This window comes from Haplochromis burtoni, unplaced genomic scaffold (genome assembly GCF_018398535.1).
Source record: "Haplochromis burtoni strain Fernald_Lab_line unplaced genomic scaffold, NCSU_Asbu1 Contig_65, whole genome shotgun sequence".
Classification (NCBI taxonomy): Eukaryota; Metazoa; Chordata; class Actinopteri; order Cichliformes; family Cichlidae; genus Haplochromis; species Haplochromis burtoni.
The window spans coordinates 2,080,754-2,103,329 of NW_024582426.1; the positions used below are offsets into that span (position 1 = coordinate 2,080,754).

At 40.9% G+C, this 22,576-nt stretch overlaps 2 protein-coding genes across 2 annotated transcripts in view; one reads left to right on the forward strand and one right to left on the reverse strand.

The window, feature by feature from the left end:
* Positions 1 to 2,211, forward strand: part of LOC121814608 (sec1 family domain-containing protein 2-like) — a gene marked incomplete in the record, with an annotated part of 41,860 nt that extends 39,649 nt beyond the window's left edge. Inside the window, 1 exon segment of the mRNA XM_042221397.1 lies at positions 1,327 to 2,211. Within this exon segment, the coding sequence (XP_042077331.1) occupies positions 1,327 to 1,419 (93 nt within the window).
* A 391-nt stretch (positions 2,212 to 2,602) lies between these two features.
* rasl11b (RAS-like, family 11, member B) lies at positions 2,603 to 4,937 on the reverse strand. The gene is made up of 4 exons (XM_005923319.3): positions 4,592 to 4,937; positions 4,444 to 4,500; positions 4,269 to 4,345; positions 2,603 to 3,811 (listed from the first exon to the last, which is right to left on the reverse strand). The coding sequence occupies exons 1-4, from the start codon at positions 4,704 to 4,706 to the stop codon at positions 3,314 to 3,316; spliced, it is 747 nt and encodes a 248-aa protein (XP_005923381.1). The 5' UTR covers positions 4,707 to 4,937; the 3' UTR covers positions 2,603 to 3,313.
* Between the last annotated feature and the right edge of the window lie 17,639 nt (positions 4,938 to 22,576).

Below are 22,576 nucleotides of genomic sequence, written 5' to 3' on the forward strand. Positions count from 1 at the left end.
AGTGCGTAACATATCAACGATTTGTCGTGCCCCTAGGCGTCTCATAGTAACGCTAAATGTACCCTTCTACGTCCTTATGAAACGCTTGCGGCTTTCTATTACAGCTCTGAACCTAACCTTAACACATTTATAGATTCATGCAAACCCGCTCTCATGCCCCTTGCTTCATCAGTTCCTAACTTCTATGTGTGTCTGAGCATAGACGCCACACTCTAACTGTATTCAGCTGTTCTGCTGTCAGTCATAGAAAACTCAGTTAAAGCAGTTATCATGAGAAACGCCCAAGAAAAGAAGACCAGGAGGCCGAGTTTATTTCTTATCATCTTTAAAGATCGACAATGACACCCAAGATTACGTATCAATGACGCATCAATGCTTTCCAGCATGTGAGTGGTATTTGCACCTTATCAGCCTCTGGGAGGAGATTGTGTTTCATGGTCCAACTGCTGTAAAACAGCTTCTCCACAACAACAACAACAACAACAGTCATCTTAGTCATCGCACACACACCTCATATCAACTGCATTTTTAACAGATATGCTGCAAAGTATTAAAGATCACAAAACACACAGGCTCACAAAGCAGTGTGATACTGTGTTGATGTTGAATTTTACTGAGCATATTTTACAATCTTATTGAGCTTCTTATTAACTGAAAAATGTGACGGGCAGCCAAGCGGCCAGCCATCCAAATTCACCCACAAGTAAAGCCTCACACGTGCTGCACAGCAACTGGATGCACTTGACATAATTCCTGCATTTTCTATTTCCATCTTTCGCATCCAAACCTGTGCCAAAGTTTACGTGAAAATAAATAAATAACGTTTCTGGATCGACGCTGTAACTCTATCCTGTGCTCATTCAGCTGTTGCCTAACTTTCAGTGCTTTTATTCTTTACATACCTGCAAAATGATTTTATAAAGCTTTTTGTCAGTAACGTACTTATAAAGTAAAAGTTATGGCAGGATTGTATTCGTTCCCTATGTCTGAATGAACTTACTGAATTATTCCAGTCATATTTATTCTCCAAACTAAATGTATGGATAACTGCTGTCTTTGATTTAACATCACCCTTACAAAGACTTTAAAATGAAAAGATCAACTTTGGTTTGTGAGTCACCAACCAAAACATCATTTGTTTGATACCTCAAAAAAAAACCAAAAGAAGCCAAAACCTTCTGAGTACTACTACTTAACAAAATAACCCACCTACAACAGAAACTGATTCACGCAGCTCTTGGATTTCCACCTTGCGAATTTCTCAACATGTGCTTCATTTATAAGTGTCGGCTTGCACATGTTGACATCCTTTGTTCCCCACTCCAGGTGCTCGTTCTCTCCACCAGGTTACTAAGACCGACAGACATCCCCGAGCTGCTCTTCGGCACCCAGAGACTGGTACCTGATATCGGTGTGTAAAAACGGAAACGCAGGTGTTAACACGCGGATGAACACATGCACCTCGAACATCTAAACACTGAGGTGTGAAGAGGGCATGAGAAATTAAAATGGCGTGTCAACAGACGACATGCAAATGAAGCAACATTCCTGTTCTGTAAAAAGCCACCTCTCTAAGCGTGAGGCGTAAAATTCCATCAAATGTTAATATAAAGCAATAAAGTCACTTTTCAGACACCCATGTGTGATGTCTTTTATTTGCATATATACACAGGACACAAGAGGTCAAGTTAGCTGTTTAAAGCAGGCCTCTGTGTGTGAACCCATTAGAAGTGTTAACAATGGACAGCATGCTGTTGTGGCCGGAAGAATACACACTCTCTGTTAACATCATCCCATCGCAAACATCATATGGTGACAAATAAGACCAGGATAATTAACAAAGCCTTTCACACTGCCTGCCAAGGCCGATAAATTGCTCACACTTAGACCTCACCTCCACCTTCCATCCCTCCCACTCTCCCGTCTCTCTTTCTCTCCAACATGAATCATCACAGCTAAAGCTCAGAAATTCACCCACAACTGGGGCCGTTCTCGAATCTCCCTCATTTTGTCAAACACAGGTGTAATTCAGCAAATCCTCGTCTGGCAGGCTTGAACAGAATTCCCTGATTAGGTTCTGAATTGCCAGTAAAATGATGCAATTGCATGTTTTAATGGCAAACTGTTTTAATAGAATTTTCACCTCATCTTTGGGACCGGTGCAGTTGTTCGAGGTCTCTAATGAAAACAAGGTCAGCTCTGAAAGAGGGGGGGGGGGAGAGAAACCCATAAGGATTTGGCTGCAGTCGCATCAGCAGCTTCATTCTTTAGTCAAAATACTTTTTGGGAGGTCAAGGACTGCACAGAGCTTTTAATTTTAAACAGCTCACAAGATCTGTGAAGTGGCTGTACAGTCATGCTTCCATTGTGTCCATGCTTTTCATCACTAGTCTGATATCTAAGCCTTTTTAAGAATTGCTGTATTCATGGGTCAGACTACCTTGTTCTGTGTGCGTCATCTGCTCCCAGTATGAATGCAGTTTATTAGTGTTACAGTCCCAAGGACATGAGTAACTCAGAAGTTCTATAATCTATTGTTTGTAAACTTTATTCCACACCCAGTGAAATGCACACATGCAAAATGAATAACGCTCCAGAGACATTTTATTGGAAGTTCTTAATATTTTTATTATGAAAAAGAACTTGTAACAAATAAATAACAATAGGCCCTTTGGACTCTTTTTAATAAAGTGCATCAGTGATAATCACCAACACATGCTACATAGTGGCTGCTACCCCACAAGGATACTTCAACCCCCACCCTTCCCTCACTCATCAATCATGCACGATGATGCTTTTGTAAGTTGCAAAAAATAAACTGCAGATATTCAAATATGAGAGTGAACACACCGAGAGCTGCACTGAGACCCAGCTTAAGTGGCTGGTATAATAATGCCGGCGTTCAGCCTTGATGAAGTGGCAGTCTGAATAAAGAACAGCCACAATAGGCACAGTACAGCTAAAAATAAGCAGTCCTTCAGAGCGGTTGTTGCCAGGAGGGCTTTATGTACAATTTTTATATGCAGTTTTTAGTTCTCTCAGCTTCAATCGGCTGTTTCTGTCCTCAAAGGGAAATTTTCTCCCCCTGAACTGCTTCACCGCTGCTCTTTGCGTCATCTGACAGGACAGACTCCATCTCACCAAGACGCCATTTATCTCTGCAAAGATTCATCTGCCTCCTGCTATACTGTTCATATCACACCAGCTGAACTGGAGCAGGACTTCACTGGAGAAGCGTGAATCTTCAGTCCTCTTTTCCAACGTTTAGTACTTTCTGTGGCTACTCTCAACCACTTTCAGCTTGTAGCGCTCCTCACACTGAGGTGACAGTCCGGACTTTGGCAGACAGCGCCTGCTTGAAGCGCCTCTTCAGATCCTGCATATTGGGAGACTTTGGTCTGGGGATGAGGAGAGAGCGCCTCTTCTCTGTGACACCACTAGCAGAGGTGGGTGGGGAGCTAGAGGCAGGGGGTGGCTGCTTGGCTAGCTGGCAGCACAGCCTGTGGAAAGCCCCGTGTACCTGGTTGTAATCCTCACTGGCAGATACTTCATAGAAGGAGCAGCCCAGGTTTCCAGCCAGAATGGGACCTTGCTGGGAGTCGACTCGCCTCAGGTGCAACAGGTCTGCCTTATTGGCCAGCAGGATTACTGGGGGCATACTGGCACCGCTGCTGCGAACAACCAGCTGGTGCAACTGATCGATCAAATCAAAGCTGCTGCGGTCAGTCACAGAGTACACCAGCACCACAGCATCCGCCCACTGAATGGAGCAGGTCACATGGTCAGGTAGACTGATGCCATTATCTGTCATCTGGGGGGTGAAAAAGAAAAAAAAGACAATGATTAAAACACAACTTCCTCTGAAAAACATTTCCAGCATTCTTGTTCTGATGCACAAAATCAATCAAATTTCAGGAAAGATTAAATGTTCCTCATTTTATGAAACTGAGCTTTTGTAATGTCTGGAATGCCAGCTGAGGCAGACAAAAGCTATAGGATTACTCCTCCAGAAGAGAGGTGTGGGTGATTGAGAAGTCTGGATGTGGATCAGGGTATCATTTACTCTGGCCCCAGACATCCATTAGCTTAAATGGAAGATTAGACAGGCAAAACAAAGGGCTCTACTTCAGGAGGAAAACAGACATGCTCGGTTTTGGAGCAGTGCCTGCAGACGCTTAGATATTTTTTTTTAACCAGACGGTTATTTTGTCCACTCTGTTACCCTCCAGTCAGCCCAGACAGATTATAATATGTCCCTTTCTGCTCACCTCGGCACCAGGAGTGTCCTGTACTTGGATGGTCACTTGCTCTCCATCCACCTGGACTTCTCTGGAGTAGAGATTACCTGCACATAGGAGGAACAAAACCTTTAGTACCCCAAAAAAAAATAATTAGCTCAATTTTAGCTTTTTCCATTCATAAAAATACAGATATTCAACTTACCAGCATTTCTCTCGTAGTCTCCGATGAAGCGTTTTGTTAGGAATCTCACCACGAGTGCTGAGGAGAAGCGAGAAAACAACATTAAACATATACGTCAGAGTATACGTTACCTACAATGTTTGCGTATTTTTTTTCAGTTTCCTCTTACCTGTCTTCCCCACACCGCCGCCTCCTATAACGGCTATTTTAATGACCCGGTTGGGGGCCGAGTATTCAGAAGCTGGATACTCCGCTATGGTTGTCATGTTCTGGATGAGGCGCATTGTTTTTGCCCGTCAGCTCAGTCAAAAAGCGAAAAAACAATCCAAAGCAGAGACGAAACTATTTTCGAGTCCAAGTATAAAGCGAGCTTTTAAATAAAGTGAGTTTAGTAAATTCCGTTTTCCTCGCAAAGTGGTTCGGTGGTCAATTATTTTCTTCTTGTAAAAACCCGGAGGGAAAAGTCAAAACAGTCTTTAGAAGGAGAAGCTGCGAGTAAATGCTGGCGCAGAGGAGACCACGGAGTTTTTATAGCGCTCCAGAAGCGGCCACATCTGATTGGGTGTCGGTGATCCCCCCTCCTCCTCTCCTCTCCTCGTGCGTCCCCGCCTACACGTGGATGTTCAAGCTATCCTCAAGCAGGAAAGCTTTTGCAACAGGTGAGACCTCTGTCTGGGTGTTCTGATCAAATATCCTTTGTTTTTGAACGGGGAAAGGTTGTCTGTCCTCTGCAGGTATGTCACTATGAATTACACAGATTTGGGAAAGAAAACGACATAAACAAAGCTTTAGCTGTGTGGTGAAATATCGTGACAGGTTTCCCCTAAATAAACAACAAATACCCCGCATGTATAAGAGCCATCGTTACCAGAAATCCTTGAAATTCAACCCACTACTTTTATTTATGTCTTAAATACGATTTTTATATCGTATTTTATTTCCTATTCTGTTGAATGCACACGTTGCTGTTCAACCTCCCAGCCTGTGTTGTGTTGCGTTGCAGCTGGTGACCTGTTAAGACATGCCCCTAAACTTGTCCACACAGGGGGTTAATGGCTGTTGATGTTGCATCAATACACCCCCTCCCACACATCATACACATTCACGCATACCTTACAGAAACTCATGCAAGCGTATGCGCTTCATCTCAGTCATTTTAGTGCCAGCTGTGCCACTAAAGGTACACATTTGTGCACAAGTTACATGACAAGTTCAATTTGAAGCTGCTCTCCATTGTGATTTAATCCATTTTAGCTTTTTTTTTTTGTCCCATTTTTCTTTTGCCTCCTGTCATACACCCCTCCCTTCCTCCTTCTCCCATCTTTCATTTATGCTCATGTGCTCTGAGGTATTTTGGCATCCAGTTCTCCTGCGCCGTGATTACGGTCTGGTATGTATTTTTGATAAGAGTGCTGATGACAGGCAGCTGCACTGAAATATGAAATTAGTGCCCATGATTCACAAGCAGGCATCATTGCAAGGTGTACACACACACACAGCTGTTCATTTTAACCACATCACAGCCGATGTGATGAACTCCACCCTGGCTGTGACGCTAGTGCCTGTTTTCTTGCTAATAGTGCATAAATACTGTATTTACATTTGATGGCATGTATGCAGGATTTTCTGGAGTTCACCCCCACGGCTCAGTGCAGGGCTTTAGTTAAACATAAAGCCCAAGGTTTGACCTTTTTAAGTGAATGTTTTGAGTGAGGTGCAATTTCATAATTTTAGCCCACACACCAGCACATTTGTAGCGCAGAACAATTAAAAGCATCACTGGTGCTCTCTCCTCGACATCAGGGGAGAAGGCTAATGATGACAGATAATAAAACGAGGATGTTTGTGGGGGTGTTTTTATTTGTTAGCCTAATGGATAGCCAGGGTTCACTCTTTTGACACAATCAAAAATGGTGAGTGACTCACATCGGTAGGCAAAGCAGGTTGTTAACACGACTTTAAACTGTTTTGTGAATGATACATTGCACCATAACTCAGTCTGTATGAAAAGCATTTATCCCGACACGAAAGCACAGTGACTGCAGTAAAGTGCACTCTCTGTGTTGTTGTTCCTTTCTGCTTCTTAGAGGCAAATTAATGCCTTTAAGTGAAAGATATTTATAACTACAGCAAAGCAGTGGAGGGCCTGTTATAGGGATCAGGGTGTCACTCACATAGAGGTGACAATAGATGGTTATAAAGGGTAGAATGGGGCTAATCCTTTAGTTGTGGTGTGGGCAATTGTCAGAGAGGATTTGAGGTATTCATTGCAAACGGAGGAATGTGGAGTTAATTGGGAGGGGAGGGCAGTCAAAATCTGGAGGGGAGGAGGGTGGTGTTCGCAGAAGGATGTCCTTGTTGACACAGAAGTGTGGACTGATTTCCCAAGGTGGCTTCGCCTTTTGCAGTAAAGCTGACAAGAGGCAGCCTTCACTTTGCCCGGGGCACGAGCCCACAAAAGAGGGTCATTTGGGATGTTAGAGAAGCACAGGCCAGGTTAAGAGGCTTTCCAGAGCCAAATCTTATAAGACAGTCATTTTGTAATGTCAGTGAATTGAAACAGGGTTTAAAACTGGGATTCTTCAAATTTTATTAAATGAATGACAGTTTAGGGAGCCAGCTTATACCTGAAGGCTAGACAGGGGGGAAATGAATTTCGTAAAAACAATAATGAATGTCTGTTTAGAGGATGGTGGTTTATTCTGTCAGCTATCAATTGTGTGTCAAGTTATAGTCTTTGAAACAGTGAGGTTGATGGCACATTTCTTGACACTAGCTGTATCGATCTGTATCGTGAAGGTTTAGTCTTCTCTATGACGGTTAGAAGACTGTAAACTAAAGGGAAAAATTTCCTTTTAATCTTGTTCTCTGTTATGATGTCATGTCATAACCCGAACTGTGGATGTACAAAACATATAATTAGAACAAAGAGTCTTTTGCATGTTTAGGTGCCCCATAAAAATGGGTCAAAGTTGGGCTGTCTGCTATAACAGGCTATTCATTAATAACTAAAAACATAAGAAAATGCAGAAGGACAGTAACTCCAAGACTAGAAAAAGACAACCACCCAAAAAAAACACACTTTGCACGCTAAAAACCGTTAAAAACATCATCAAAACTGAGTGAACTCTGACCGTACCTTTAACTGAAGGCGCTGTTAGCTGCAGTGTACTAATGTGCAAAGCTTAAATTAATGCATCACATAGACAATCCTTCTGTTATTCATCTGTTAAAAATACCTCAAGATGCTTCTGCTAAGGCGGTTCTCAAACAACGAAAAGAATTGCGTTTGGGTTTGCAGCACCAAAAGTGTTGCAGAAATATTTGACTTTCATCACTCAAATCGTCCATTGGCCTACTGTTTGCTTGGTTAGTAATTATTAACTTTATTTAATTTAGTGGCACAAGTTTCAGAAATACGTTCAATACAAAACAATACTCACTACTTCAAATTTAAACTCAGAAACAGAGTTATCTCTGAAAAGCACACATCTTTTCACTCTTCAGTTTATCAGCAACACATTTCCATTTCCACTGATGTATGGAAATTGAAATGGCCTGCCAGCACAAACAGCTCTGAGTTGCTCAGTGGCAAAAAGGTTGTTTTTCTCTCATTGAAATGTAAACTTCCAATGTGTTTCAGCATTTGCATTCCTCTGAATGGTAGCAGTCGTAGGGCGACGGCAGCAGTGGTTTTTTGCAGTTGTGTTTGCAATGGCACTGGCTTTCAATGACAATAGCTCCCTAACAGCACCATCACTACCGCCGCACACGCACATGGCACCTCCTCCCACTCGGGGAACGACAGCGCTTAGCTGTGAAAAAGAAGTTAGCAGTTTGCCCATTGCCAACCTTTTGGAAAGCACAATGTAAAATATTTAAATCTCGAGTGGCCATCTCTCATTCATGCCGCGCCTCATCTCTGGCTTTCACCGGTTGGATTCACATGCATATGTCAGTCACCAAATGGGGTGTGTGTGCCAACATGTTTTGAAGAGAAGAGAGAGGAAAAAACAGTAAGTGCTGCAGCAATAACAGAGCATAGGGGTGTTTTAGTCTGACATGCAAGTGACTGTTAGATATTGGTATATAAGGTAAAAGACTTTAAGCTCAGGAATTATCCTGCTTCTCCTGATTTAGAAGCTGTTTAAAGTCTTTTTTATTTTTGCATAACCTGTAAAGGAAATACAAATAAGAAAAATTACGTGGTCTTGTTTCTCTTTGCTATTTTAGGTAAAGACATCAGGAAAGTTTTGATCTGAGAAAGGCAGGTTTGGTTTAGTGTTTGCTTGTTTTGATGTGGGTTTACCTGTGCATGGCTTAATCACATACAAATGGCCTTAAACACCAACTGTACAATAAAAAGTGCTGTCAGTGTCAAAATAAGGATTTTAAGGAAACCAATAAATCCAGAAAGTCACCATTTACCACAGTAATTAGATTTAATGCATCATCCTCTCCACCATTATTTAAAGTGTACAGTAAATAATGGTGTAATTAGACCACATAGTAGATAAACAAAGAGGAGAGTAGGAGAGAAGGTGGGTTTATTTATTTGCCTCTTTTTCATGAATCATGAGTGTTCGTGGGAACAAATATTCATTTATTTACAATGTGAGTTTCTGCAGAAACTGGGAAATGGCAATGAAATGAAACTCGTCTTTCTATTCAGGAGTATGACACACAAAGGGATGGGGACACAGCACTGGACAGATCATGTTGGGACACAGCGTTCACTAGTTGAGATTTATGGTTTGGAGCCTCCGTTAGTAATTCAGACTTCCCCCCTGGGCCTTGTTTCTAGTCTAGCCTGGTTTACTGCCCGGCAGTGAGGATCGGTCTCTGCGGTGGCTTAATAAAGACGAGCAGCTTCTCTGGGGGCTGAGTCAAGGCCAGGCCTCCAATCTGCCAAGTCCTGCTTCACATACTGGCAATTACACAAACGCAATGAGAAGTCCATGCATAGTACTGTGTGTTCCGTCTCATAATGTATCAGGGGTGGACTTGATTTGTGAGTGTGCGCGTGCTGCAAAAAGGACTGAAATATGTGTTTCAGGTGTGATTCTGGCTCGAAACTCTGCCTTCTCTGATGTGACTCTTATCACAGTTCGTCTCCCTTCCTCACAGTGGGACACTGTGACCTGTTCAGCTCATCAGCTCGCAGGTAACAAGAGCTCAGTGATGAATAGGGAAAAGAAGATGTCACTCTGCACGTGCAGCCTGAATCGGGTGTAGATTATATGAATGTAAACACGAACGAGAGATGCACCATTTGCATGTTGAAAATAAGCGCCCAAATATTTGCTTTGATTATGTTCTCGGTCACGCAGACCTGTGTCCGACTTCTGTCAGCATCAGTATTCAATACTGATAACATTATGTGCTTAACCTAACTCTTGGGGGAAGAATGGACTTGAATGCAGGTAGATTAGACACCTGTGAACACAAATCTGATAGCATCAGTGCTTTCTTAAAAGCAAAGGAAAATACTGGATGGTAATCAGCTTGCTTTAAATTCAGTCTTATCCTGTTTTCATTTAGGTTAAATATGATCACAGAAACTAAAGCAGGCAGGCCTTTTATGATGGCATGCTAAACTGGAAGCTATTAGTCATTTATCCAGTTTGAAAGTTGACAAAATAAACATGGTAAAGGTTTCTTTTTTTTTTTCATTAGGTAAACTCTAAGGTGCTTCCTTAGCACGCTTAATTATTCCCCAGTGAAATAAATCTAGTCTCTGTTCCTTAAGTGTGTGTGCTCTGACTCAGAAGACCTTTACAGAGTCAGTGAGGTAGTTATGCATTTGACCTCACTTATGGGAACAAGTGTCTTCGTGTTGTTGTTAGGATTTGCGTTTAATTGCTAATGTTTGTGGTTTACCTGCTGCTTTTGCATCATTTTAAGCTTGACATTCGTATTCTTCATGGTGAAGTTTACAGGATGAGTTGATCTTCTTACCTTAACTGTCTGCCGGAAAACCCCTCAGGCCGCGCACATGCAGACAGATCTTCCGGCACGTTCATTCACACAATATATGCTCATGACTCAACGCCCCGCTCTCATTCATAAGCACAAACACACCCACTCAGAAACCAATGCTTCGGCGCATCCTCGGAAATTATGCAGCCCGCTCGCAGATGTCGTAGACAAAAAAATTAAAACGCTTCCAATTGAATATGCGTGTGTGATTCAGAGGCTGGCGGAGATGGGTCTCCCGGATTCTCAAGGTCCCTCTGTGTGAAGCAGCTCTCCTTTGTGTGGGCATGTACCGGTAGGAGAGCATGTAAAACAACAGCTGCTGGTGTTTTTAGTGTGTGCGTTAGCGGAAGCGTATTGATGTTCTGACGCTGAAAACGTGAGAATCTCTCCACGTTTTGTCATCTCACGTGTAAACTGATGGGATGAAAAATATATGAAGGCAGGACACTTTTCATAAGTGTTTGTTGGTATTTATATTTCAAAGGTGATCCAGCGTGCTTTTTTCCACCTCTATATTTTGTTCTTGGGTTGTTTTGCGTGACTCACAGTTCACAATAATCCTTATTCGTCTTATATCGGGCCTTAGTACGGCCCCTTAGTTCAACCTCTTTCTGAAACAGGTCATTTTATATACTCTCTCCTTTTAAGACCACCTTCCTTTTGAAAACATTTTCCTCTGAGCTCTTGCCCACCATAAACAGAAGGTATGGTGGGTGAAGCGTTGTGCTCACAGCTAGCGATGACTGTATTCAGACATCCTTTCTTCTTGTCATCATACAGAGTAAAGATGATTCTTTTAAAGTACCACTGCGTTTCACTTTCAGTAAAATCCTGCACACTTTTTCAAGCGTGCTTTGATTTTTAGCATCGCATTCAGTTTTCCTCCATGCGATGAACCAATTTTCTCTCTAACAAGCAGCTAATCATGAAGGCTCCACGAGTCTTCTGCTTCTCTCACCACAAACACTGCATGGATGCTGGTTAGTACACACTGTCTCCACTGACTTCTAGAAACACACTGTGACCCCTTCAGATAGAAGGAGTGGTGTAGCTGGGCCATTAGGATGCCACAGAATGGGAAGAGGAAAAACAGTTAGACCAAACAGCCCTGGGCAATAATGCAGGATACGTGTCAGTGTTCTTGAAGGGTACACACTGTACTCAGCGTGAAAATTGGCACTAAGCTTAACGAAAAAAGAAAAAGATGTGCGTCAGATACTTCCTGAAGGAAGGAGTACTACAACATCATGTCCCATTATTAAACTACTGAATAGGCCTTCATACACAAAAAGCTGTGCCTTCCTATAAACATGCTTGAAAAAAATAACTTGCCTGATGTGTTACAGACTGATGGGTAGTGGATGCAGTGCAGCTCATTTCTGTGGCAGATTTTCTTCTGGTTTGAGGCATAAGAGAAAATCAAGGTGAGTGCGGTTATTTCTTTCTAAGGAAAGTTTTCATTCCAACGCATGAAAAAAAAGATGTTTTTCTGCAGCTGCGTCAGAGAGGAGCTCAGCATGCTGCAGAAAAGGAGATTCCTGCGCACTTAAATCGATTCACTGGAACTGAGTGGTGTTTACGTCCTGCAAACCTCAGAGAAGGAATGTGTTTGCAAAAAATATGCGCGTGTGTTAAAGGGTCTCTCCAATTTTTCAAAGAGGCCACAAAAATGTCAAATCCCTCCTTTCCCTTTCATCACAGCTGTTGGAGCATCAAAAGTTGCTAAGGTTTGATTTGAATTTTTGTAGTAAGGGCTGTCTTAAAACATGCTGCAAGTAGAATAAAACAGATAATCCTTGTGGTACTCAGTTACTGAGGCAGTGTTTGACTTAACATGAATTCGATTGCGGGTTGAGTCCCTTGGCATCAATATCTGGTTGGCCATTGTTTGCTTACTGTTTCTGTGTTTTTTTCCAAAAACAAAAAAAACCCAATCTTTTCCCAAACCGAGCATTTCATAGTCCTTAAACCCAATTATGTAGATTTTTTTTGCCTATTCCAATCAGTAAAAGTATAAATCAAGCAAAGAAACTAAAGGAAAATGGAAATGAAAAGCTAAACAAGTGCAAAACACAGTTTCCTGTCTGACAAAGCTACAATCTATGCTTATCACCGCCCCTTCAACCTCCCAAAGGTGCTTTCACACAGGACATGGCACAAAGTGTACACTGAAACACATCGTTTTTTATTTTTTAACACCACATGAATGGAAAAACACAAGCACAGCTAAAGAGCTCTTGCAGGCATCTTCATGCTCCAAGCAATTACACCTGCTGACTCAGTGAACTGAAAAGAAGCATCCAGGTTGCAGTACTCTAAGCAGAGGAGGCAAAATAGAGTAAAGGTCGATATTTGATGTCTAAATTAGCTGAATTACAGAATACGTGTGTGAGTTTGTATCAATGTCAGGGTAGGAAAAGTGTTTTTAAACATCTATTAAAGCTTTTGAGGTATTATCAAAAAAGACTGATGTCCCACGGGAAGTTTTGCCATCGTGTCTCTCTCGAACAGTGACCTGAACACAGCACATGCAGCATCCTCTGAAGACTCTGATAGACCTATAGACTTTATAGGTCCATAATGGGCCACTGGAAAAAAACATACTGTACAGCTATCTGGCTAACCATTACTCTCTCACTAATAGAGTAGCTATCAAAATGTTATCTGAAGCCAGATCAGTTTTTGTTTAGTTTTCCTTGTGATATTTAGTCTATGTTGCACTGGGACTCGCTCATTGTTGACATTTGCACTGTAGGGAAATGGAAGAGAGGCAATGATGCTTAGATTTCAAGAATTTCATATAGAAATCGGTCACAAGACAACCGAGAGACTAGGAAAGTCTGATTTCTTAAGTTGTATTACTGTCCCTTCAAACATTGCTTGTAAATACATGAAAAAATAGCACATGCTGTACTTTTAACTGACTGTATTTTTTGTGTGTTTCGTTTTTGTTTTTACATTTTCGAACGTCCTGGAAGGGGATCTGAAAGTCCCAAACATCTGTACATGCGTAAAGTCATTGTATTATTATGCCTTGTTACATCAAAATCCAAAACTTATGTTTAAGGGGAAAAAAAGATGAGGAAAAAGCAGACGAAGGCTACAGTACTTTCACTAAGTGGACCTGCAGCTTTCAGAGCACCTGGCAGAATGATTTAATGCGGTTCACAGGACTGGAAAGTGGGTCAAGCTCGAGTGCTTTCTGCAGCATGCTCAGCTCACTGTAGACATCCAGTTATACAAACAGATCTATTGTTATTGACCATGATCAGGACAATGTGCTCCTAACCTTTCATGTGAGAAGGAAGGCAGCCCAGGAATCTGGAGCCACTCAGAGAGATGTAGGGGGGAAAAAATGCAGGCGATATGGTATATGAACGCATGTGCTATCTTCCAAATGATACTTCTGATATATTACCCATTTTAGGGCTCTATATGGGCATGATCTGTCTTCCCTGTGTTTCCTTCTTTTAGTTCACTTTCCTTTTAATGTCCAAATAAACGACAGTCACACATATTTTATGATTATCCAGGATTACCCGTCACCTGATATCACACAAGTTTGTAAATGCCACTGTGCTTGTGGGAGAAGATGAAAAGTCCATAAGAATTAGGTCAGCCCTTTATATAGTCAGACTACCACAATCATCCACTAGCACTATGATCTTCTGCCATAAACCTGAGTGTTTAAATGAACTGCCAAGTGAATATTACCTAAACAATATTTGCGATCCTTTCCATTTGCCCACTCTAAACTCTACATCAATTGGATTGTATTATGACTCACCCGTACATTAATGTGCTCGTGCGCAAACACAAGTATAGAAGCAGACCATATCTAGGGCTGCCTGAATTACATGGTTACAGTTAACAATTACTGCTTCCTGCCTTTTCTAATGAAAACAGTGCAGCTATTGCTTTGCTGTATCTGGCAGAAAGTTGCAGAGTAGAACAGGTGAATTTTTAGGTTCGCTGATGGTGACAGCAGTAAAAGGCTGTGGATGTTTTTGTGATAATCTAAAAGAACATTTTTGTTATTTGCATTTTCAGGATTCTGGTAAATGAAATGTGTTGTTTTAGTTTCTGTTATGCTTAATGCACAACATTTTTTATTAGCTAACGATGCCTGGAAACACAAGGAATTTGATTATAGAGTGATTATCCCCACAAACATGTAGAAGGAACGCAGGACGAAGAGCAGCAGTACAACCAGAACAGTTATAAGATGAAACAGATGAGCTAGAATGTTATCTAATTATCTTCTTTTACAAGAAGTTAATTAACTGGTTAAAACTCAAGTAAACATTTAGGTTTTCATTGATGGTTAAATGAGATGAACATTGTGCAGATATCAAATTAGGCTCACATGTTTGTTTTACATTTGAGGTCTTTTCACCTCTAATATTAAAGTGTCAACAGGGTGACTCCATGCTGCATGATTCAAATTTTAAGGCAATAATCAACCAATTAAAATGATATTTTTTGGAGTATATGCAGTTTGAGGTGTGTAAAACTACTTTTGATCTAGCCTTTATAGAGACTATAAATCAATCAATAATGAGGATATTAGCTCTAGTGTACTTTTACACCACTACACAGCTTTTTCATAGTATTTCTACACATTCAGTCGCTCATTACACAGAAAAAATATTACACGCCTGTGTGATAATACAGTGGCGAGCCTGTTGTGGTTCAGAGAGCGCATGAGCATGCCCTTCTCTTCTGTTTATAGTGGAGGGGGTAGTACATATAAACGAGAGATTTTTAGGAACAGTGTGTACGAAAAGCCAATGAACGTGCCAAAGCTTTCGTGCACGACTACCAATTCACCCCCCTTTGTTTTTGCTGTTCTCTCTGTCGTGGCCAAGTTCTTAATGTTTTTTTCTCCCTATCTCCCTTAATATAACACACGCAGGGTTTATTTTGTTAGGTTCAAGTGTTCCGAACGTGGAACAGGGAACGTAACTTGACCGGGATACAAACTCTAACGGGAGCTCGTGTCTGATTGGACAAAAATTAATCATAATAGAATTCAGTCACGCAGAGGATTTTCTTGCTGGATACAATATGAAGAACATCAGTTACCTTAAAGTCAAAGTGTTAATACTGCTGCACATGTTTTGAATACATCATAATCTTTCCCACCATGTTTTGTATTACTATAAAAAGGCGGTGCCACCTAATACATCTTCTTCCTATTTGCCAACTTTGAAATCTTTGTACTGAGAAGCCTAACAAGATAATAAATAAGAAAAAGGCTTCCTCATGCTTTTGAGACAGGACATAAGATCCAGAGCTCTGACATACAATAGAGCAAACACTATAACCTGCCTCTCCATTTCAGATGCCCTGCAGCTGCAGAAAGATACTAAAACCTGCTTTGTTTCTGCTTTCAATTCTGAACATGAAACCATCACAAAATAAAAGAAATAGTAGTCATCGATATGACGTGGCACTATCACTGTCACACAAGCTGAACGTCTAGCTCCTTATTTGATGGAGCAACATTTACTTGACATGTATATCTAAACTGTTTGAATGCACACGGATAGTTTTGTTAATTACTAGTTTTTGGGGATGCAAGTGCAAATTGTGGCTTAAAACATGAGACAAGTTGAGATCAGAGCAAAAGTCTGTCACAAAACGCTTTTATTTTCACTTCAAATACTACAAGTGTATATAAAGAAATGTCACACCAACTGAATCATTCTGAACATGCAAAATTTGTTTGTAAAAACTTGACTTATGACTCATCTGGTATTAGCAGTCATCATAACATAGTCAGTCCCCAGGAACAGATAGACACTGTGTCTCACATACAGTGGTTGGAGGAGGGGATTAAACTTTTCTACAACAATCTTAATAAACTGTTCCTAACCTTGATGTTTCAGAAGCCTGTGCCAATGCCAATGTGCCTAAACTGAAGGATTATTTCCTCGTGATGCATAATTCATTTTGCCTCTCTTTGTAGCAGCTAAACAACAGGAAGGTCATCAGTGCTTTTAGCGGCGGAGCCAGCCTCTTTTACTGGAAACTTTTTTTTTTTGAAACCCAACATTAAAAAATTTTTTTGGTGTGTTCGCTTGCCCAAACATTTAGCCCCACTTCTGGTCTCAAATGAGGCAAGCAGGGAAGGTTCTTTGAGGTTCATTTTCACAGACGTCCTGTCAGCTTCACCTAAACATGAAGAGGAAAACACTAGATGAGAGAGATTAAAACTCCAGATAAACGCAGATCGATTGACCCCCCCCCCTTTTCGGTTCACCTGAGGCCTTCTGACGATACATGAGCTGTCCTACAAAGCTTACAGAGATAGGAGCGATCGTGGCTCAAGAGTTGGGAGTTTGCCTTGTAATCGGAAGGTTGCCGGTTCGAGCCCCAGCTTGGACAGTCTCGGTCGTTGTGTCCTTGGGCAAGACACTTCACCCGTTGCTTACTAGTGGTGGTCAGAGGGCCCGGTGGCGCCAGTGTCCGGCAGCCTCGCCTCTGTCAGTGCGCCCCAGGGTGGCTGTGGCTACAATGTAGCTTGCCATCACCTGTGTGTGAATGGGTGGATGACTGGATATGTAAAGCGCTTTGGGGTCCTTAGGGACTAGTAAAGCGCTATATAAATACAGACCATCTACCATAGGAGATAAAACTGATTTGATCTCATCAGCAAGGCCGGGAATAGATCATCAGAGATGCAGAACAAGAGCTGGGTTTCATTGTAAATGCTTTTACATTGACCATATTTTTCTTGCTCTTATGGTTACTTACTGAGAACATAAAGAGCAAGAAAAATTACAATAAAAGCAGTATGAGTCATGGCATCTGCATCCGCTGTGGTCTCTGTCCTATTAATACTGACTGGACCAAAATAGAAAGCAAGTCTGGGAATGTTTTGTGTCAAGAGCCAGGAGCTTCAACCACATGTAACTGTTTCCCCACCCATCAAACATTTTTCACAGATAAACCATGAGAACATCAGTCAGCAAGATTCTGAGTAAGTACATGGTGCATACAAAACATCTGATCAACAATGTGGCTCTCCCATCCTCCTCAGCTCAAACTGCCCCCCTGTTATTTGTTGTTCTGTTAACACTTTTATTCCTTTCTCCTTTTCCCATCCCTTTTGAAGTATGTCTGTCATAATTATTTGTTGTTTTCCTTTCTTTTTGTTCATATTGAAATGCTAAGGGGATAATTGCTGAGGGAATGTTTTGAAAGCACAAACAAAGCTGCTGATAAATGAGAGAGTCCCGAGGGTCCAGGACTCCTGAGGTGCCCTTACCTCATAATGCCCTCTCTCTTTTCCTCATTGTCAACTAATTGGCAGATAGAGAACCAAATAACTGGAAATTAAATGATAATTTACAGAATGTCACCTTGCAAAAGAATGCACAACATACGTTTTCAAAGTGTAAAGGATTATCTCTGAGGCCTCTCAGTTTCAGAAAGGATTCCTCTGAAGTCTAAAGAAAACTCTTTATGATATTATCAAGAGTTGGGGACTACTTTTTAAAGAAAAGGCCTGGATTGCAAACAGGCCATTTGAAATTTAAAAGAAGCAGAGGTTTAAAAGGCAAGCAGCGTTCCAGGAAAGATCCCAAGGGGATGCATCATGAAAACCGGATATATTATGTTACCATTTCCAAACTGATTTTGGATTGGTGAATTTGGTTAGCACTGGTGTCTCACAGTACGTGGATTCTTGTTCAAACTCAGGCAGGGTCATCTATGCGGAGTTTACATGTTCCATATGTGCTTGTCTGGGCTTTATTCAGGAGTGCATTCTTCTTTTTTTTAAATAAAAAAATGAACAAATAAGTATTGCCAACTTGGAATATATCTATCTTGTAGGGGTGCAACGATACACAAAATTCACGGTTTGGTTCCGTTCGATACTTTGGTGTCACGGTTCGATATTTTTTCGATACAAAAAAATGTTCATGCTTTTTTAATTTGCCATTTATTAAAATTATAAATATATATTTTAACTTAGAAGTACAGTTTTTAATGTAATGTTGCTGAAACAACGTAATAATAAAAAAAAAAAAATCAATCTGATCAAGAAATCACTCATCTTTGGAAAAGAGAGTTTATTACAGAGAAATGGCTCTTTCCAAAATAAAAGCTATACTATAAGCTTCTTCTGGGCTATATTCTCAGCAGCATATTAAACATACCAGGAATCATGTGCTAAATGACTCGGGTAAAGTTTGTAGCATGCGTGCTTGTTGTTTTTGTCTGCTTCCACTTGTCTTTGCACTAGGATGATGTCGGCGTAAATGTGCAGTGATATTCGTTGTGTTCCCACTAGTGCTGTCAGCGTTAATCTCATTAAAATGACATTAACGCCATAAAGTGGTAAATCTCTGTTAACGAGTTACCACAGATCGCCCCGTGCGTGGGGCTGGACGGCGTCAACACGTTAACAAGCTAACTGCGCTAACGCACTAGTTCCCACCAATGTAATTGAGCATTGCGTGGCACATCCGACATACTGTTTTACTTTTGTCCATCAGGGTCATGCTTCACATGAAAACCAAGATAGTTCCAAACGCCAGATCTGAATGAGGGTGGGGGAGGTTCAATTTCGGCTAGCGTTGAGGCAGTTGCCATGTTGCACCGAGCTTAGCTTCTGTCTTGCTAGCTTGCGCTGCGCACAGTGGATCTGCACTTGACAGTGCAGCCTAGGCGGAGTAGTCGAACACGGATCCACTGAGCGCTCAACACAGACAGCATCGTCAGAAGAAAAGTTTGTATTGTTCGATACATATGCATACTGGTTTGAACAGTTCAATATCGATACGAGTATTGTTGCACCGCTACTATCTTGGCCCCAGAAGGATCCTACAATAAGGTTATTAATCTCAAGAGTTTCACTTCCTGGACAAATAAAACAAACTCAATGTGAATGCCATATATTTATGAAATTTGAATATTAATTTTCTTGTACACCTTGTTCGATGGTTTTTTTTCGTATGTTTTCAAGTTGAACACAATATCTGTTGGGTAGAAATTCTTTAAATATGATCACATTCACCCAGGCTGTTTTTACTTGTTTTCAAGTTGTTAATGTTATGACATTTTGCGCAGAAAAAGAATGTTGCTTCAGATGCATTTTTACTACTGGAAGTATTTCATCTAATTTAAGCTGAATAGTTGAGCAGCACATGCAGGAGGTAGAATACATGACACCCATACGCTTACTGTAAGTTTACAAGACAATGACCTGCTTTGTTCACACATGGACTTAATTTGATATCTCAGTCTTTATGCTAGAGAGTTGGCAGGTTAAAATCCATTTACTGGCTGAACTAAGTGAGTCAGACATTTGGATTCCTAACTCTGCCCGGGAATGTGCAGTGCATATGTGAAAACAACTTTGCGTGTAAGGGCCTGTGACCTTGTCTTTTTGACCATAACTCAAGAATTCCTAAATTAATGACAATGGCAACATTTTCCAGAAATGTAAAACAGGATAAAATGATGAAGAAATTTGCAATTTTGACCAAGAGGTCAAAATTGTTGCATTGTAATATTACGTAAAAACACTTTTCACAGCCTTGAAATAAGGGAGACTGTGATCATATTTTATTTTGGATACTGAACTGGTGACAGCAATCTCTGCTGGCAGATCTCTACATAAGAGACAGGACAGACAAGGGTGTAAATTACAATACTGGAAAAATTGCGAAACAGCAATTCTAGTAACTGAACTCATACTTATATTGACTTTTCTGCTCCATTTGAGCAGTCAAAGCACTTTTAGAAATGTGAAGCTAGAGACTCCAGTAACCATAGTTAATTGTATTCCAGGGCCAGAGCAGACAACACTGGAGACAATTTGATACTGCTGTCTAAAAGTAAGCATATATTCAGTGAGATTGCAAATCACAGTGAAAGTAATGACACCCATTTGCATCAATCGGAGGTCACTAAAATTAATATTGAGCCTCATGCCAGGAGTGACATGGTTAGCTACATGTTCTCCTTAAAATGCTGGGTGTCCAAAACATGATGTGGGCTTCAAATGGAACCAGGAGGCAGAGGATGTAGGATGAATACGTTAGCTTAAATGAGTCATACTGACTGTCAGAATCCTCAAAGCTAAGGCCGAGGAGGAGGAGTGGCTGCAATCTTTCACTCCCTGTTATTAATCAACCAAAGACCCAGAAAACTCAAAAAACAGCTATGAGGTGAACTTATCATTCACCTCATAGTTTCTATCTGATTTCTCAGACTTTTTTTTTTATCTGAGTTAGTGCTCCGTTTTGATAAAATCATTATTATACATGATTTTAACACAGATATAGATGGTGAAAATGAAAGTCTTGACATAAATGTTTTTTTTTTTAATTAGACTTAATTTACTTTTCTCAAAATTTAAATGATCGTGCAACTTCGCAATATTTTCTGACTCTTTATTTAGATGCTTTCTGTCCAATTAATCTTTCTGAGTTAACTTAATGTCTTCCTCTAAACCATCACTGTGACTTTTAACTGATCATTTCCAAAGGAACAGTTTATTTGAAGCATTTTAATCAGGATTTAAAATTCATCATAGCACAGAAACAGTACTAGTGAATGTTGTACATAATGATCTTCTTACAGCTTCTATATTGCACAAATATGAAGAACTCCCTTTATTCATTTGCACAATATCTCTAATATTTAGAAACAGTCTGTCTCAAATTGATGCTGAAAAGCTGGTCAATGCATTTATTGCTTCTAGGCTGCACTAACTTCAGCTATCAGGTCCCTCTTCTTTGGAAATGACAAACATGCTGTCTACTTTTAAGATTAAACTTAAAACTTTCCTTTTTGATAAAGTATATAGTAAAGGCTAGATCAGGTGACCCAGAACCATCACTAAGTTACGCTGCAATAGGTTTAGGCTGCTAAGGTACTTTTCTTGATGCAATGAGGATGTCTTCTTTACTCATCTATTTTTTACTCCCCGTGTGTTTATACACCAGTACTGTATGTAATCATTAGTAATTCATGAACTCTGGCTCCTTTCCACAGGACACAGCAGATGGCTGCTCCACCCTGACACTGGTCCTGCTGCAGGTTTCTTCCTGTTAAAATTGACCTTTTCCTTCTCACCGTTGCTTGATCATAGATACATATCTGATTGTTTGGGTTTTCTCTCTAATATTATAATGTCAAATTGCATTGAAATGGAATCAAATTCAGTGTCTTTACCCATTCATAATTTTCTTTCTATGCTTAAGTACTTTTAACTAACTCACACACTGGTGGATGCATCTGGGACAACTCGGGGTTCAGTAACTTGCTCAAGGATACTTGGACATGCAGACCAGATGAGGCAGGAATCAAACCACTGACCTTTTGCAAACCACTCTAGCTTCTGAGCTACAGCGACTACTCTTAAAACATATGTATTGACTAGGGGTGCAACAATACTCGTATCGATATTGAACTGTTCGATACAGTGCTTTCGGTTCGGTACGCATATGTATCGAACAATACAACATTTTTTATTTATTTTATCAACTTTTCTTCTGACAATGCTGTCTGTGTTGAGCGCTCAGTGGATCTGCGTTCGACTACTCCGCCTAGGCTGCACTGTCGAGTGCAGATCCACTGAGCGCAGCGCAAGCTAGCAAGACAGAAGCTAAGCTCGGTGCAACATGGCAACTGCCTCAACGCTAGCCGAAATTGAACCTCCCCCACCCTCATTCAGATCTGGCGTTTGGAACTATCTTGGTTTTCATGTGAAGCATGACCCTGATGGTAAGCGCATCATGGACAAAATTAAAACAGTATGTCGGATGTGCCACGCAATGCTCAATTGGTGGGAACTAGTGCGTTAGCGCAGTTAGCTTGTTAACGTGTTGATGCCGTCCAGCCCCACACACGGGGCGATCCATGGTAACTCGTTAACGGAGATTTGCTGCGTTATGGCGTTAATGTCATTTTAATGAGATTAACGCTGACAGCACTAGTGGGAACACAACGAATATGACTGCACATTTACGCCGACATCATCCTAGTGCAAAGACAAGTGGAAGCAGACAAAAACAACAAGCACGCATGCTACAAACTTTACCCGAGTCATTTAGACAGCCGTTAGCACATGATTCTCCATATGGGGACCTGGTATGTTTAATATTCTGCTGAGAATATAGCCCAGAAGAAGCGTATAGTATAGCTTTTATTTTGG